Source organism: Balaenoptera musculus, chromosome 6 (genome assembly GCF_009873245.2).
Source record: "Balaenoptera musculus isolate JJ_BM4_2016_0621 chromosome 6, mBalMus1.pri.v3, whole genome shotgun sequence".
NCBI lineage: Eukaryota > Metazoa > Chordata > Mammalia > Artiodactyla > Balaenopteridae > Balaenoptera > Balaenoptera musculus.
The window spans coordinates 35236843-35250962 of NC_045790.1; the positions used below are offsets into that span (position 1 = coordinate 35236843).

Here is a 14120-nt window from a genome sequence, read left to right on the forward strand (position 1 = left end):
CCATAGGCAGCTAAATACTTTTTCTCCCCTGACCTTAGGTAACCTGAAAGAGAACTATGACTCTACCAAATAATTTGTGATGGCCTATAATGTTCAGGGGTTCATCAGCACTCATCTTTTCTGTGGGCAGATTATATGTACAGAATAGCAGATAACATTGTCAGCCAAGCCTGGGTGTAGGGGAGTTAACCTTGTCCACCAACTGCTAGAGGCCTGACCCTGCCCTCAGCAGCTGTGGAGAATAAAAGTATCAGCTTGGTCAGCTCCTGGCACGCAGGGCACAAGAAGTTTAGCTGCGTGGAATTGGGTCTCATACTAGAGTTCCCTGGCACTCCTTGGCACCGTAGCTGCCTTACTCTCTCCTGAGTTGGGGATGTAGACTTCCGCTTGTTGGCTGCTTTGGGCTTCCCAAATTTGTTGAGGTTCTTAATACAAATCAGTGTTGTTCTCTGCAGGAATGAAAAAATGAATTTCCTCTGCAGAAAAAGGTTGAGAATAATGGGTATTTTCTTAATAGAAAAAGCAAGAACATGGCTTCCCGGGTGGTGCAGTGGTTAGGAATCCGCCTGCTAATGCAGGGGACACGGGTTCGAGCCCTGGTCCGGGAAGATCCCACATGCCGCGGAGCAACTAAGCCCGTGGGTCACAACTACTGAGCCTGCGCTCTAGAGCCCGCGAGCCACAGCTACTGAGCCCATGTGCCACAACTAGTGAAGCGCACGGGCCTAGAGCCTGTGCTCCACAACAAGAGAAGCCACTGCAATGAGAAGCCTGCGAACAGCAACGAAGAGTAGCCCCTGCTCGCCGCAACTAGAGAAAGCCCGCGCACAGCAACGAAGACCCAACACAGCCAAGAAATAAATAAAATAAATCTATTAAAAAAAACCAAAACCCAAAAAACATTACAATAGACAGCCAAGGGAGCACCTGTGGGTATCTGAAAGGCTGGGAAGCTAGGTGAGATTCTGACCCAGAACCAGATCTTTCGCATCAGGTATGAGTTATGAAGGTGACGCCAACAGTAGTTATGCCGTCTTAAAGAAGAGGAAGCTGAGTTGGAGTCTGTTGTATATCTATAATTGATATATATGCTTGCAGCATAGCATAGTGGGTGAGAACACAGACTGTGGAGCCAGATGGCCTGGGTTTGAATCTTGACCTTACCACTTAACTAGCTGTGAATCTTTGTATGTCTTAGTTTCCTGTCTGTAAAATGGGAGTAGTATTAGGATGTATTTCAGAATGTTGTCGGCAAGGTAATGACTTAATTCTGTATGCATAAAGCACTTCAGTGGTGTCTGGCACTTGGTAAACAGTATGCATTTGTTGCTGTATTATTGTCATTACTTAATGGTTTCAGGCTATTGAGAATGAGTGAATGAGTCTTTGATACAGATGAAGGACCCCCTACCCATCCTTGCCAGTCTAACTAAGATAGTCCTGGCTCCATTGGCCTAAGGACCGAGTGAACAGCATCTCTGTCAGCATTCTTTTTTTTTGGGCTGCGCCATGCAGCATGTGAGATCTTAGTTCCCTGACCAGGGATCGAACCCGTGCCCCCTGCAGTGGAAGCACAGAGTCTAAACCACTGGACCGCCAGGGAAGTCCCCTCTGTGAGCATTCTTGATGGAGACTAGCTTCTGTTCTTAGTAGTTGAGCTCTTAGCTGATTAAGTAATTCATGTTGTGTGGGTTAATTATATTCTGTTTGAAAAAAAAAAAAGGACATTCATTTTGCTGTTTCTGGAATATAATTTTTTCTTGATGCAGTGGATGAAATACTCTATGAACCTCCTGGTTTCAGAGGTACCTTCCAATGCTGGCACTTTGTGATACTTACTATCTTAAATAAAGCCATTTGTGCTTTCACCAAAGTTTTCACAGTTCTCAGCATGTTATCAACAAGTGTTCTGTAATTTCTCAGGATGACCAAATGTATCCTTGTTTTTCTGTTAGGGTTTACATGGTTTGTAGATAAATTTTTACCCAACAATTTTTTTTTTTTTTAGCCGTGCTGCGTGGCATGTGGGATCCTAGTTCCCCAGCCAGAGATCGAACCCACACTCGCAGATTGGAAGCACAGAGTCTTAACCACTGGACTGCCAGGGAAGTCCCCCAACAATATTTTTTTTATGCCTTTTTAATGTCTAACTTTAGGTAGGGTCCTCTTACGAGTTTGTGGTATTTGCTTATGTAACCTTTAATAGAAGTGCAGGTGGCTGTTAACCATGTCCAGTTCATTCTGAAATTCTGGAACACTTGAAAACGCAGCTGTTTCACTGAGGTATCTTATCTACAAAAAGTCCTTGAAAAAAATAACAGTTAATAAAACATTTTCTAAAAGTGTCCCTTTACAGAGACAGTCTTTGTACTTTAATCAAATTGGTTTATTCTGCTGGTTTACTTTCCGTCTATTACAAGTAATTTTAGACCATTCTTGCACTTTAGATAATCTAGGAAGCTTTATGTGGTATTTTGCTGATTTTGTTTTTAAGGAGGTTAAAAATGTAGCAGCATTTCTTACCCCTGTTAAAATCTATCACATCTTTTAAATTTACTTTGAATGAGGTGAGGTTAAAATCGGTGTTAACATTTGGTTGTATAGATTGAATAACCTGGTGCTTCCTGCCACTCAAGAACTTGAGATATGTATGTTTGAGTTTCTACTGGATTATTTTTAGAATCTCTTGCTCTTGTCTGTTTCTATTCTAAGAATTCTCTTGGAACCTGTTCCAGGATAGTAGTTCTTGGGGGTGGAGAGTGATAGAGGGGATGGAACACAAGAGTAAACTGAATTCCTGTGGCCTGGCAACTGGGTTGCTTATTGGAGAAGCACTCTCATTTACTACACAGAGCTTTTTTCCCAGAAAAGGGAACAGAGAATTCCCCCATATGGCAGTATGCTGAAGGTGTTGATTTTTTTAAAAATTAATTTATTTATTATATTTTTGGCTGCGTTGGGTCTTCGTTGCTGCGCACGGGCTTTTCTGTAGTTGCGGTGAGCGGGGGCTTCTCTTTGTTCCAGTGCGCAGGCTTCTCATTGCCGTGGCTTCTCTTGTTGTGGAGCACGGGCTCTAGGTGCTTGGGTTTCAGTAGTTGTGGCACACGGGCTCAGTAGTTGTGGCTCGTGGGCTCTAGAGCACAGGCTCAGTAGTTGTGGCGTACGGGCTTAGTTGCTCTGTGGCCTGTGGGATCTTCCTGGACCAGGGTCGAACCCGTGTCCCCTGCATTGGCAGGCGGATTCTTAACCACTGCGCCACCAGGGAAGTCCCAAGGTGTTGATTTTTATAGTCTAATTTCCATGACTTACTCATTTTCACAATTCACTGGTGGTAATTTTTAAGGATGTCGATAATGATTTTGGTAACTTGTGCTTTTTACCTTGTTTTATGAATTCATTGTCTCCAGAAGCTTTATGTAAAACATAAGAAAATTTGTTGAAACATAAGAAAATTTGTTGAATCATACATCCTGTTAACTTTATGTTTTCTGAGCTCTGTTTTTTCCCAGAGGATTTTAGTAACACTTTTTTTTCCCCCACTGCTTACTTTGTAAACTTGCACGTTTATCTTTAGAGCACCGGCTCTAGGCGTGCGGGCTTCAGTAGTTGCAGCACTCAGGCTCAGTAGTTGTGGCTTGCGGGCTCTAGAGCTCAGGGTCAGTAGTTGTGGCGCACGAGCTTAGCTGCTCTGTGGCATGTGGGATCTTCCTGGACCAGGGCTCGAACCCGTGTCACCTGCCTTGGCAGGCAGATTCTTAACCACTGTGCCACCAAGAAATTCTCTAGAGATATAAAGTCTTAATGTTTATATTGATGCAGTGAATTAGTAAATTTTTTATAGTTTGAAATATAAGGAGTTTATGGTTTTTCTGATTGACAAGTGAGAATTCAGATACATTACATCAAAGTGTTTGGTTGTAATAGCAAGACAATTAAGACTAAAAGTCTTTTTTGTAAGTCAAAAAACTCAATCCAAGCATCCATTCAGTTTAGCTTATTTCTGTACATGCAGATTTTCATCACCAGAGGGCACTGCTGTAAGAAGAAATTCTCATTTTGTTATATTTAATGTACCTAGTTTATTTTCATAAATGGGGGCACTGAGGATTAAACCGTTAAAGATGAGTGAGAAAAGGATCACATAATTCAATTAAAGAACTGTTTTGAGATCTGTGGGTAAACTAAAAATGATTTTTTTAAAAAAATGTTTTACCCTGGGAATACCACTCAGCCAGGCAGATTTTGGTTGGATGCTTAACTTAAGATATTTAGCATAGAATTATAGAGTATTAGTGCTCAAAGAGATTTTAGAAAGAATCAAGTAATCCCTTTATTTCAGAAATAGTAGTATGTTTCACATTTGTATGATGCTTGACAGTTTCATATGTTTGTATTCATATCTGAGTACACTAAACTCAAAGAAAGCTCTTAAAATAACCGTGACAAAACAATTAACCTTGTTTATATAGTACAACCAAAACAATAAACCCAAACCAATAAAATCTCAAAATCGTTTAACTCAAAAAAGTATGCAAAGTGTATATTCATACTGACAGTGAATAGAGTAAAAAGTTTTAAACCGGCACATTGGGCATATTGAGATATTCTGGTTAATTGGTTATTTGCTATTTATAGTGTATTTATAAGGCAGTGCAGTAATATGCCTGTGGCCTTTAGCATTCCAGTTGACAGAGGACCTATTAAGAAAATTAGTAAGTAATATTAGAACAGTTGATTCAGTGAAAAGCTTGTGAAACCTTTTCTAGCTAAAATAGGTTTCAGGGACATAATTTTCCTTCTAATGCCTGAAATGGTATCCTGAATTATGGTTCGTCTCCTCTCTAAATTTAAGATACACAGGTCCAAAAGATAACTAGAAATACTTGCATAATGTCATTTCATTAACCAGAGATGTATAAGATTTATAAATAGGGGAACATTGTTTCACATCATGGGAGTGCTTGCTTTGAGGTGTCCGGAACTGATTGTTTTAGAGAACAGAATTCAATTCATGTATTGTTCTTTTTTGGAATCATTGGCTCTGTTATGATTTGGTCTTTCTTACGTCATTCTTAATTTTTATAAGTTACCAGCTTCTATCACATGTCATTTCAACACATTTTTCAAATGTCTCTTATATTGACACCTATTTAGTAGTGAAGGGAACAAAACAAAATAAAATGAATTTCTGGTCTTAACTCGTTTATGATTTAAGGTTAGGAAGACAAGTTAGATATAGAAGAAATAGAGAATTGATAAGCTAAAATATGAATTGCATATATGCACTATAGAATTCAAAGGAAAGTTAATATATAAAAAGTATTAGGAAATATAATCCTAGAAATCTGTAGGCTGTTTTGGGATATTTTAAATGGACTTTGATGGAAACTTAAGGGCTATTTTGGTTATCTACTATGAAGTTCTGACAAACTCTTGCTGGTTTTCCTATTGGATAATTTTCTGTTGCTTCGTGTTTCATAGTATTTCTCTTTGGTTTTTTTTTCTTTTTTTTCTTTTTTTGGCTGCACTGAGCGGCTTGTGGGATCTTAGTTCCCTGATGACTGGGTATTGAACCCGGGCCCTCAGCAGTGAAAGCACAGAGTCTTAACCACTGAACTGCCAGGGAATTCCCCATTGTATTTCTTTCTTTCTTTTTGTTTTAATTGAAGTATAGTTGATTTACAATGTTAGTTTCTGGTGTACAGCAAAGTGATTCAGTTTTACGTATATATTTTTCATATTCTTTTCCATTATGGTTTATTACGGGATATTGAATATAGTTCCCTGTGCTATACAATAGGACCTTGTTTATCCATCATAGTATTTTTTTTTTTAAAGATTTCTTTGATGTGGACCATTTTTAAAGTCTTTGTTAAATTTGTTACAATATTCCTTCTGTTTTATATTTTGGTTTTTTGGCCCTGAGGCACGTGGGAGCTTAGCTTCCCGACCAGGGATTGAACCCGCACCCCCTGCATTGGAAGGCGAAGTCTTAACCACTGGACCGCCAGGGAAGTCCCCAGTATTTCTTAATATTGATAAAATCCAAATACTAATTCTTGTCACATGTATGTTGATAAAAAATTTCCCAGTTTATGGCTTGTATTTTCACAGGGCCAGCTGCTTTTTTATGAACAGAAGTTTTTCATTTTAAAGTTATTAATCTTTGGGACTTCCCTGGAGGTCCAGTGGTTAGGACTCTGCTCTTCCACTGCAGGGGGCCCGGGTTCAATCCCTGGTTGGGGAACTAAGATCCTGCATGCTGCTTGTATGGCCAAAAAAAAAAAAAAAAAGTTATTAATCTTTGCAATTTTAGCAACTTTTGACTCTCTTAAGAAAATAATTACTATTATGAGATAAAAATTCCTTTATACAGGGTGAAGAAATTAGCCTTATTTTCTTCTGAAATCAATAATTTTGATTTTTGTATATTCTTTTTTTTTTTTTTTTTTTTTTTATAAATTTATTTATTTATTTATTTATTTTTGGCTGTGTTGGGTCTTCGTTTCTGTGCGAGGGCTTTCTCTAGTTGTGGCGAGCGGGGGCCACTCTTCATTGCGGTGCGCGGGCCTCTCACTGTCGCGGCCTCTCTTGTTGCGGAGCACAGGCTCCAGACACGCAGGCTCAGTAGTTGTGGCTCGCGGGCCCAGTTGCCCCGCGGCATGTGGGATCTTCCCAGACCAGGACTCGAACCCGTGTCCCCTGCATTGGCAGGCAGACTCTCAACCACTGCGCCACCAGGGAAGCCCCTGTATATTCTTAAAATACCTGTTCAACAACTTTTTTTATGTATGGCCTAGTAAAAAACATTTTTTAAAGTATAGTCAACCAGTTCTTTCAACCTCTTTGAAAGTTGGTCTTTCCTGACCACATGCATTGCCATCTTTTTGGAAATCATATTTCTGGGCTTTCTCTTCTGATCCATTGCACGGGTTGTCTCTCCCTGTACCAGTCTTGTACTGTTGTAATTACTGTGGCATTATAATCCTTGATACCTGGACGATCAGTCTTGGGCCTTGTTGTTTTTGTTTTAAGGAGCGTCTTAGCTGTTGACTATTTGCTCCCCTGTGTAATTTTAGAATCACCTTGTCAGGTTTGAGACAAACCCTTGTTAGACTTTAGTTGGGAATTTGTCGAATCTAGTTGAGGAAGAATGATAACTTTTATTGAGTGAACGGGTGTTGGAGCACATTTTTCAAGGGCCAGATAGGAAATATTTTCTGCTTTGCCTGTGTTATAACTATTCAGTACTGCCACTGTAGTGCATAAAGCAGCCATAGACAATTTCTTTAGAATTTTTTTTGTTAGCTGGTGTATAGGTATAATTAATTTTTGTACATTTATTTTTATTTTGTATCTAGAAGTTTTGCTAAACTTAACCAATTATAATAATATAGCTGAAGATTCTTTACACTTTTTTTGTTGAAGTATAGTTGATTTACAATGTTGTATTAGTTTCAGGTGTTTACACTTTTGTTTGTACAATTATTAGGGAAGTGGGATCTTTTAAAATATTATTTTCTAATCTTTTGAGTGTCTTTTAATTGCCACAGTGAGCTGGCTAGGACCTCCAAATCAGTGTTTAAGTGGAAGTGATCATGGCAGTGATGCCTGTATTTTGTTGTTTATTTTTGTTATCTTAAAGGAATGCTTTTAATTCAGTGTGGTTTTTGCTGCAGGTTTATATAGATAACCTTTTATCAAGTCAAAGAAGTATTCTTGTTTTCTAAGAATTTTTATTTTGAGTGAATGTTGAATTTTACTAATGTCTTTATTGAAATGCTTATATGATCATAAATTTTTAAATTTTATTCTGTGAAGTTGGTGATTTTATTAAATAATTTTTCATTTCTTCAGAATTTTATTTTTATTTAAAATTTAAAAAAAATTTTATATTGGAGTATAGTCGATTAACAATGTTGTGTTAGTTTCAGGTGTACAGCAAAGTGATTCAGTTATACATATACATGTATCTATTCTTTTTCAAATTCTTTTCCCATTTAGGTTGTTACAGAATATGGAGCAGAGTTCCCTATGCTATACAGTAGGTCCTTTCTGGTTATATATTTTAAAGATAATAGTGTGTATACATCAGTCCCAGACTCCCAATTTATCCCTCCCCCCCACCTTTCCCCTTTGGTAACCGTAAGTTTGGTTTCTAAGTCTGTGAGGATTTTTCATTTCTTAAACCAACTTTATTCCTGGGACATCCTGGACATGGTTATGGTGTATTTTCTTTTTTATACAATGCTGGATTCAATTTAGAATTTTTATGGCGATATCTGTCAGATTGGCTTATAATTATTGTTTCTCCTACTGTTCTTATCAGGTTCTAGTATCAAAGCTAATTTCATCCTCATATTTTCATTTTAATTTTCATGTCTTGCCTCTTTAATATAATTAGAATGACTTGTTCTTTAATTATTTGATAGTAATTGTGGGCAAAATTGTTGGGTGAATTGATTTTTAAAATTTTGATAAAATATGTGTAACATAAAATTTACCTTTTTAACCATTTTAAGGTGTACAGTTCAGTGACATTAAGTACATTCATATTGTTGTACAGCCAAAGGGTGCATTAATTTTTTTTTTTTTTTCTGGCACAATTAACCCCTACAAGTTTGGCATTTCTTTTTTTTTTTAAATTTTATTTATTTACTTATTTTTGGTTGTGTTGGGTGTTCGTTTCTGTGCGAGGGCTTTCTCTAGTTGTGGCAAGCGGGGGCCACTCTTCATCGCGGTGCGCGGGCCTCCCACTATCGCGGCCTCTCTTGTTGCGGAGCACAGGCTCCAGACGTGCAGGCTCAGTAATTGTGGCCCACGGGCCCAGCCGCTCCGCGGCATGTGGGATCTTCCCAGACCAGGGCTCGAACCCGTGTCTCCTGCACTGGCAGGCAGACTCTCAACCACTGTGCCACCAGGGAAGCCCTGCATTAATTTTTTAATGCCTTGGGTCCACAGTTTTCTGAAGAGAACTTATTAAGGAGCTAGATAGAATGTGTGAAATAGTGGAAAGAGTCCAAACTTTGGCATCAAGACAGACCTGTACATCCCAACTCCCTTATTACTTAGCCTAGGTCTATGGGATAGGTTATATATTCACCTATAAAACAGATATCGTAATACCCACCTTGCACAGATAATGTGATAATTTGGAGTTAAAGTGATTCCCAGAGTGTCGATAATACGATGGCAGTTGCTACTATTATAATAAATTTGCAGTTCTAAATATTAAAAAGTGTACTTTGCTTTGCTAGGAATGCCTCTATTCTACAAATTAGGATGTTTGCAATGCTGCTTGACCTTAGTTCTTTTTGGAATCCTTTTTTTTTTTTGGGCCACACTGCGTGGCCTCCGGGAACTTAGTTCCCTGACCAGGGATCGAACCTGGGCCCCCAGCAGTGGAAGTGCAGTGTCCTAACCACTGGACCGCCAGGGAATTCCTCATAAATATTTCTTGACCACAGCTTTAGTCCAGTACAAGCTTTTTTTTTGGCTGCATTGGGTCTTTGTTGCTGCGCACGGGCTTTCTCTAGTTGCAGCGAGCGGGGGCTGCTCTTGGTTGCAGTGCGCGGGCTTGTCATTGCGGTGGCTTCTCTTGTTGTGGAGCATGTCCTCTAGGCTCACGGCTTCAGTAGTTGTGGCACTCAGGCTCAGAAGTCGTGGCTTGCGGGCTCTAGAGCGCAGGCTCAGTAGTTGTGGCACATGGGCTTAGTTGTTCCGCGGCATGTGGGATCTTCCTGGACCAGGGCTCGAACCCATGTCTCCTGCATTGGCAGGCGGATTCTTAACCACTGCGCCACCAGGGAATCCCCCCAGTACAAGCTTTGAACTTATATTTCTTGTCTTTTTCTGCTCAGCTTCTCAGATTTATCCAGGATTGATTTCAGGAGCCACTTTTTTAAAAAAAAAAACTATGATTAGTACATGTTCTTTACAGCAGAAGTCTTGTTGATTTCCAGGATTGTGGTCCTCTAGTCTCTTCATTCATAATTGTGGATTTACCTCATATCTACAGTCTTTTTTGCTTTCCTTAATATTATAGTGTAGAATTGAGTCTGCATGGAACTTCTCTTCTTCTTAGGAGGATTTCCCGCTGTATCTACAATGTTCCAGTCAAGTCTTCTTTGTTTGTTTGTTTGTTTTTTGGCCTCTCTGTGTGGATTATGGGATTTTAGTTCTCCGACCAGGGATTGAACCCTGGCCCATGGCAGTGAAAGCACGGAGTCCTATCCATTGGACTGCCAGGGAATTACCCAGTCAAGCCTTTCTGATAGCCCATCACCTGCCAAGTAGGTTATTCCATGCTGGGGGTAGATATTTTGTCATTTTTCTGCAGCTGACTCAGCCCCTTCTACCCATCATTCCTCTCAGAGTGGTGAGTGGCAGTGTGGTATGGCCTTTTATTTACTTATTTATTTTTTGGCCTTTTCTTTTTCTTTCTTTCTTTCTTTAAAAATTTATTGATTGATTGATTGCTATGTTGGGTCTTCGTTTCTGTGCTAGGGCTTTCTCTAGCTGCGGCAAGTGGGGGCCACTCTTCATCGCGGTCTCTCTTATTGCGGAGCACAGGCTCCAGACGCGCAGGCTCAGCAGTTGGGGTTCACGGGCCCAGTTGCTCCACGGCATGTGGGATCCTCCCAGACCAGGGCTCGAACCCGTGTCCCCCGCATTAGCAGGCAGATTCTCAACCACTGCGCCACCAGGGAAGCCCCCTGGCCTTTTATTTTTTAAATTAATTTTTATTGGAGTATGGTTGCTTTACAATGTTGTGTTACAAAAAGTGGAACGCTTCACGAATTTGCTTGTCATCCTTGTGCAGGGGCCATGCTAATCTTCTCTGTATCGTTCCAGTTTTAGTATATGTGCTGCTGAAACGAGCACTGACCTTTTACTTTTTAACTAATGTTCCTCATTCCTCTGAATCGTACACTTGAAAAGCAGGGTCCTTTCAAAACTGTCTCGCTAACCCCTTATAGGTGACTCCATTATTTCTGGTTTCAATCCAGGGTGTTATCATTTGTATTTTGTATTTTTTTGTTGGCAATTACCTTGTGGTAGACCCAGAACCTCTAACCTTTGTCAGGAGCTGTGGATGCAAAGATACTCTGGGGATGGCGGTGGAGTGCAAGGCTGAGGGAAATAAGAATTTGTGGCCCTGATGGTTATAATCTGGGTAGAGATGAGCATAGATACAGATGTGTGTGCTTGCTTGCTTATTATTTTTTTTTTTTTTTTATTATTTTATTTTTGGCTGTGTTGGGTCTTCATTTCTGTGCGAGGGCTTTCTCCAGTTGCGGTGAGCGGGGGCCACTCTTCATCGCGGTGCGCGGGCCTCTCACTATCGCGGCCTCTCTTGTTGCGGAGCACAGGCTCCAGATGCGCAGGCTCAGCAATTGTGGCTCACGGGCCCAGTTGCTCCGCGGCATGTGGGATCTTCCCAGACCAGGGCTCGAACCCGTGTCCCCTGCATTGGCAGGCGGATTCCCAACCACTGCGCCACCAGGGAAGCCCTTGCTTGCTTATTATTACTATAAATAAATAAGTCAATAAATAGGCCACTTTAAGGGGCAATGGAGACTTCTTATAAAATATGACCAAAAGAATATTAAGGAAATTGTTTCCGAGTGGATATTGTTTTACTGCTACCCTTTTGTAAAAATGATTTGTTACTAAAATGGATTCTTAAAACTTTTAACATGTTCCCTAAGCATGAAATATTATGGCCATTCTACATTAAAGTTTTCATTTTGCCATATATATTGCCATGCTCCACTTTCAGCTTTTTATTTAACTTGATATAACATTTTATATTTAGTCACTGGAATTGGTTTTGTTTTTCTGTTTTCCAATTCCTCTCCTGCCCTTCTTTTTTGAAGCCTCTGTCTCTGGAGGCAGGGTTCCTGCAAGTTCAAATGCCTTGTAGTAGCTCTTGGAGCAGTAACAGAGCCAAACCAAAAACTTACTAGGTTTGATTCTGCTTTGAAAAGTGCTGGTTTTTTACATAATGCTTTCCCCATTTTAGGCCTTGGCAGCAGAGAGAGAAATCTGGCTTTTTAAAAAGAGGGCCTTGAGAAGACTGATAATGGGTTTCTAGGCTTCCCTAGTTGGATATGATACAGTCTAAAGGGGGTAGGTTGGATCAGTTAGGGCATTGTAGTATACCTTTGTCTTGGACATCTCATCCATTGAATCATCTTTTAAGTGGCAGACAGTATTAAATCCCAAATTTAATTTTCAATCTAGTAGGCTCAACATTAAAAATTTTTTGATATGAAATACATTGTTATTATTGTTTTGTACTCCCCCAGGGAGTATTTTTATTTTTTTAAATTGAAGTATATAGTTGATTTAAAATATTGTGTTAGTTTCAGGTGTACAGCAAAGTGATTGAGTTATACATATATTTTTTTCTGATTATTTTCCATTATAGGTTATTACAAGATATTGAATATAGCTGCCTGTGCTATACAGTAAATCCTTGTTGCTTAACTATTTTATGTATAGTGGTGTGTATCTGTTAATTCCATATTCCTAATTTATTAATATCTTCCCCCTACTTACCCTTTGGTAACCATAAGTTTGTTTTCTGTGTCTGTGTGTCTGTTTCTGTTTTGTAAGTAAGTTCATTTGTATTATTTTTTAGATTCTGCATATAGGTGATATCATATATTCGTCTGGCTTGCTTCACTCAGTATGATAATCTCTAAGATGCATCCATGTTGTTACAAATGGCAATATTTCATTTTTTTCATAGCTGAGTAATATTCCATTGAAGTACACAATTTTTTATGTGCCACATTTAGGCCAGTTGATTCAAGCAGATATTTGTAGGGCATAGATGGTTAGTCTATTTCCAATTCATGCTCTTAAGTGTGGTTCAGAGGGGAGGATGTATACCTTTTCCTGCTAATTATATTCACCTAAAACAGCAGACTCTTTTAACATTACAATTAGTTGATTGGGTTTGTACCATCTCAGCAGATCTTGATAACATCAGTTTCTTCAGAAAGGACATAGGTAGTATGTTGATTAAATACTAAGTGTAAGTTTATTGAGGGTCAGAGTTTGCCCCTAAATGTTCCTTTGGGAACAAAGCAGGTGCCTTTTGTTTTTAAGGGTCAACAGAGCCCATTAAAAAAGTGTGAATTATATGATGTTGTTTAATGGCCAAATTAGCAGTTATAGTTTTAAATTTTGCTTGATCCAGGGATACCCTTAAGCTGTAAGTACAGTTTAGAGCTCTACTAAATTCTTAGAGCAGGGTTTTTGGCCTGGGCGTGCATCCATGGGCACTGAGGAGGTGGAGTGGGTTGTTCATGGATGGGTTTTGGGGGAAGGCGGGGGAAGAGATGAGATATAATCCTCCTGAAATTTCAGGCAGAAATTTCTGTGGATATGCCTTTTTCTGAGGGGAGGGCCCATAGTTTTCTTCAAATTGTCTAAGTACTTAATGGCCCAAAAGATTGAGTCACCATATTATATTAGAATGAAACACATGTTTAATGACAAACATTAAAGTGTTATTTTTACCTTTAATGAGGTTGCAAATCTGGCATCCAGGGTTGTAATAAACTGGAGAGAGAACATTCTTTAGGATGGGATGTTTGCAAATATGTATTGAGGCTTAAAGCTTATGAGAAAGGCCCCAGTGTTAGAGGTAGATATGAGCAGCTCTTCACCTGGCGACATCATCCGTGACTTGAGTAAGTGGACTCTTTCTGGTTTGAAATTCAAGTTCTTTTTATTTTGTGGGATATTTCAGCAAAGGATCTGTTCATCTTAACCCGCTTCTACCTTGATTATTCATTTAAGTTGTGATCCTGAATTTTTGACAGTCTAGTTGATTTCATGGTAATATGTGGATTAGTGCCACTAGAAGTTCAAGATTTCTGCTTTCAGTTGGGATCCTCCGTATCACTTTTCTGTTCTTTTTACTTCTTTTAGCTTCCTCTCATATTCAGCTTAGTAGCAGTTAAAACCTTTGCCATTTTCTTACATTCCTCCACCCCCACTCGTCTAGTATGCATTCTCTGCAGGTGTTTTGTCTCTTTTACTAAAGAAGTAAAGACAAATACAACCGACTCCATTGTCTGTGTCTCCTAATCTCCTAAAAATTT

The 14120-nt window shown here is 39.3% G+C and overlaps 1 protein-coding gene and 1 non-coding gene across 2 annotated transcripts in view; one reads left to right on the forward strand and one right to left on the reverse strand.

Moving 5' to 3' along the window:
- The first annotated feature begins 8023 nt into the window (after window positions 1-8023).
- UBAP2 (ubiquitin associated protein 2) overlaps window positions 8024-14120 on the forward strand; it is a 99566-nt gene continuing 93469 nt past the window's right edge. Inside the window, 1 exon segment of the mRNA XM_036855625.1 lies at window positions 8024-8044. Coding sequence (XP_036711520.1) covers window positions 8035-8044 — 10 coding nt within the window. The 5' untranslated portion in view covers window positions 8024-8034.
- On the reverse strand, window positions 10778-10884 carry LOC118897614. Its single transcript, XR_005020501.1, has one exon. It is a non-coding gene; the product is annotated as a U6 spliceosomal RNA (small nuclear RNA).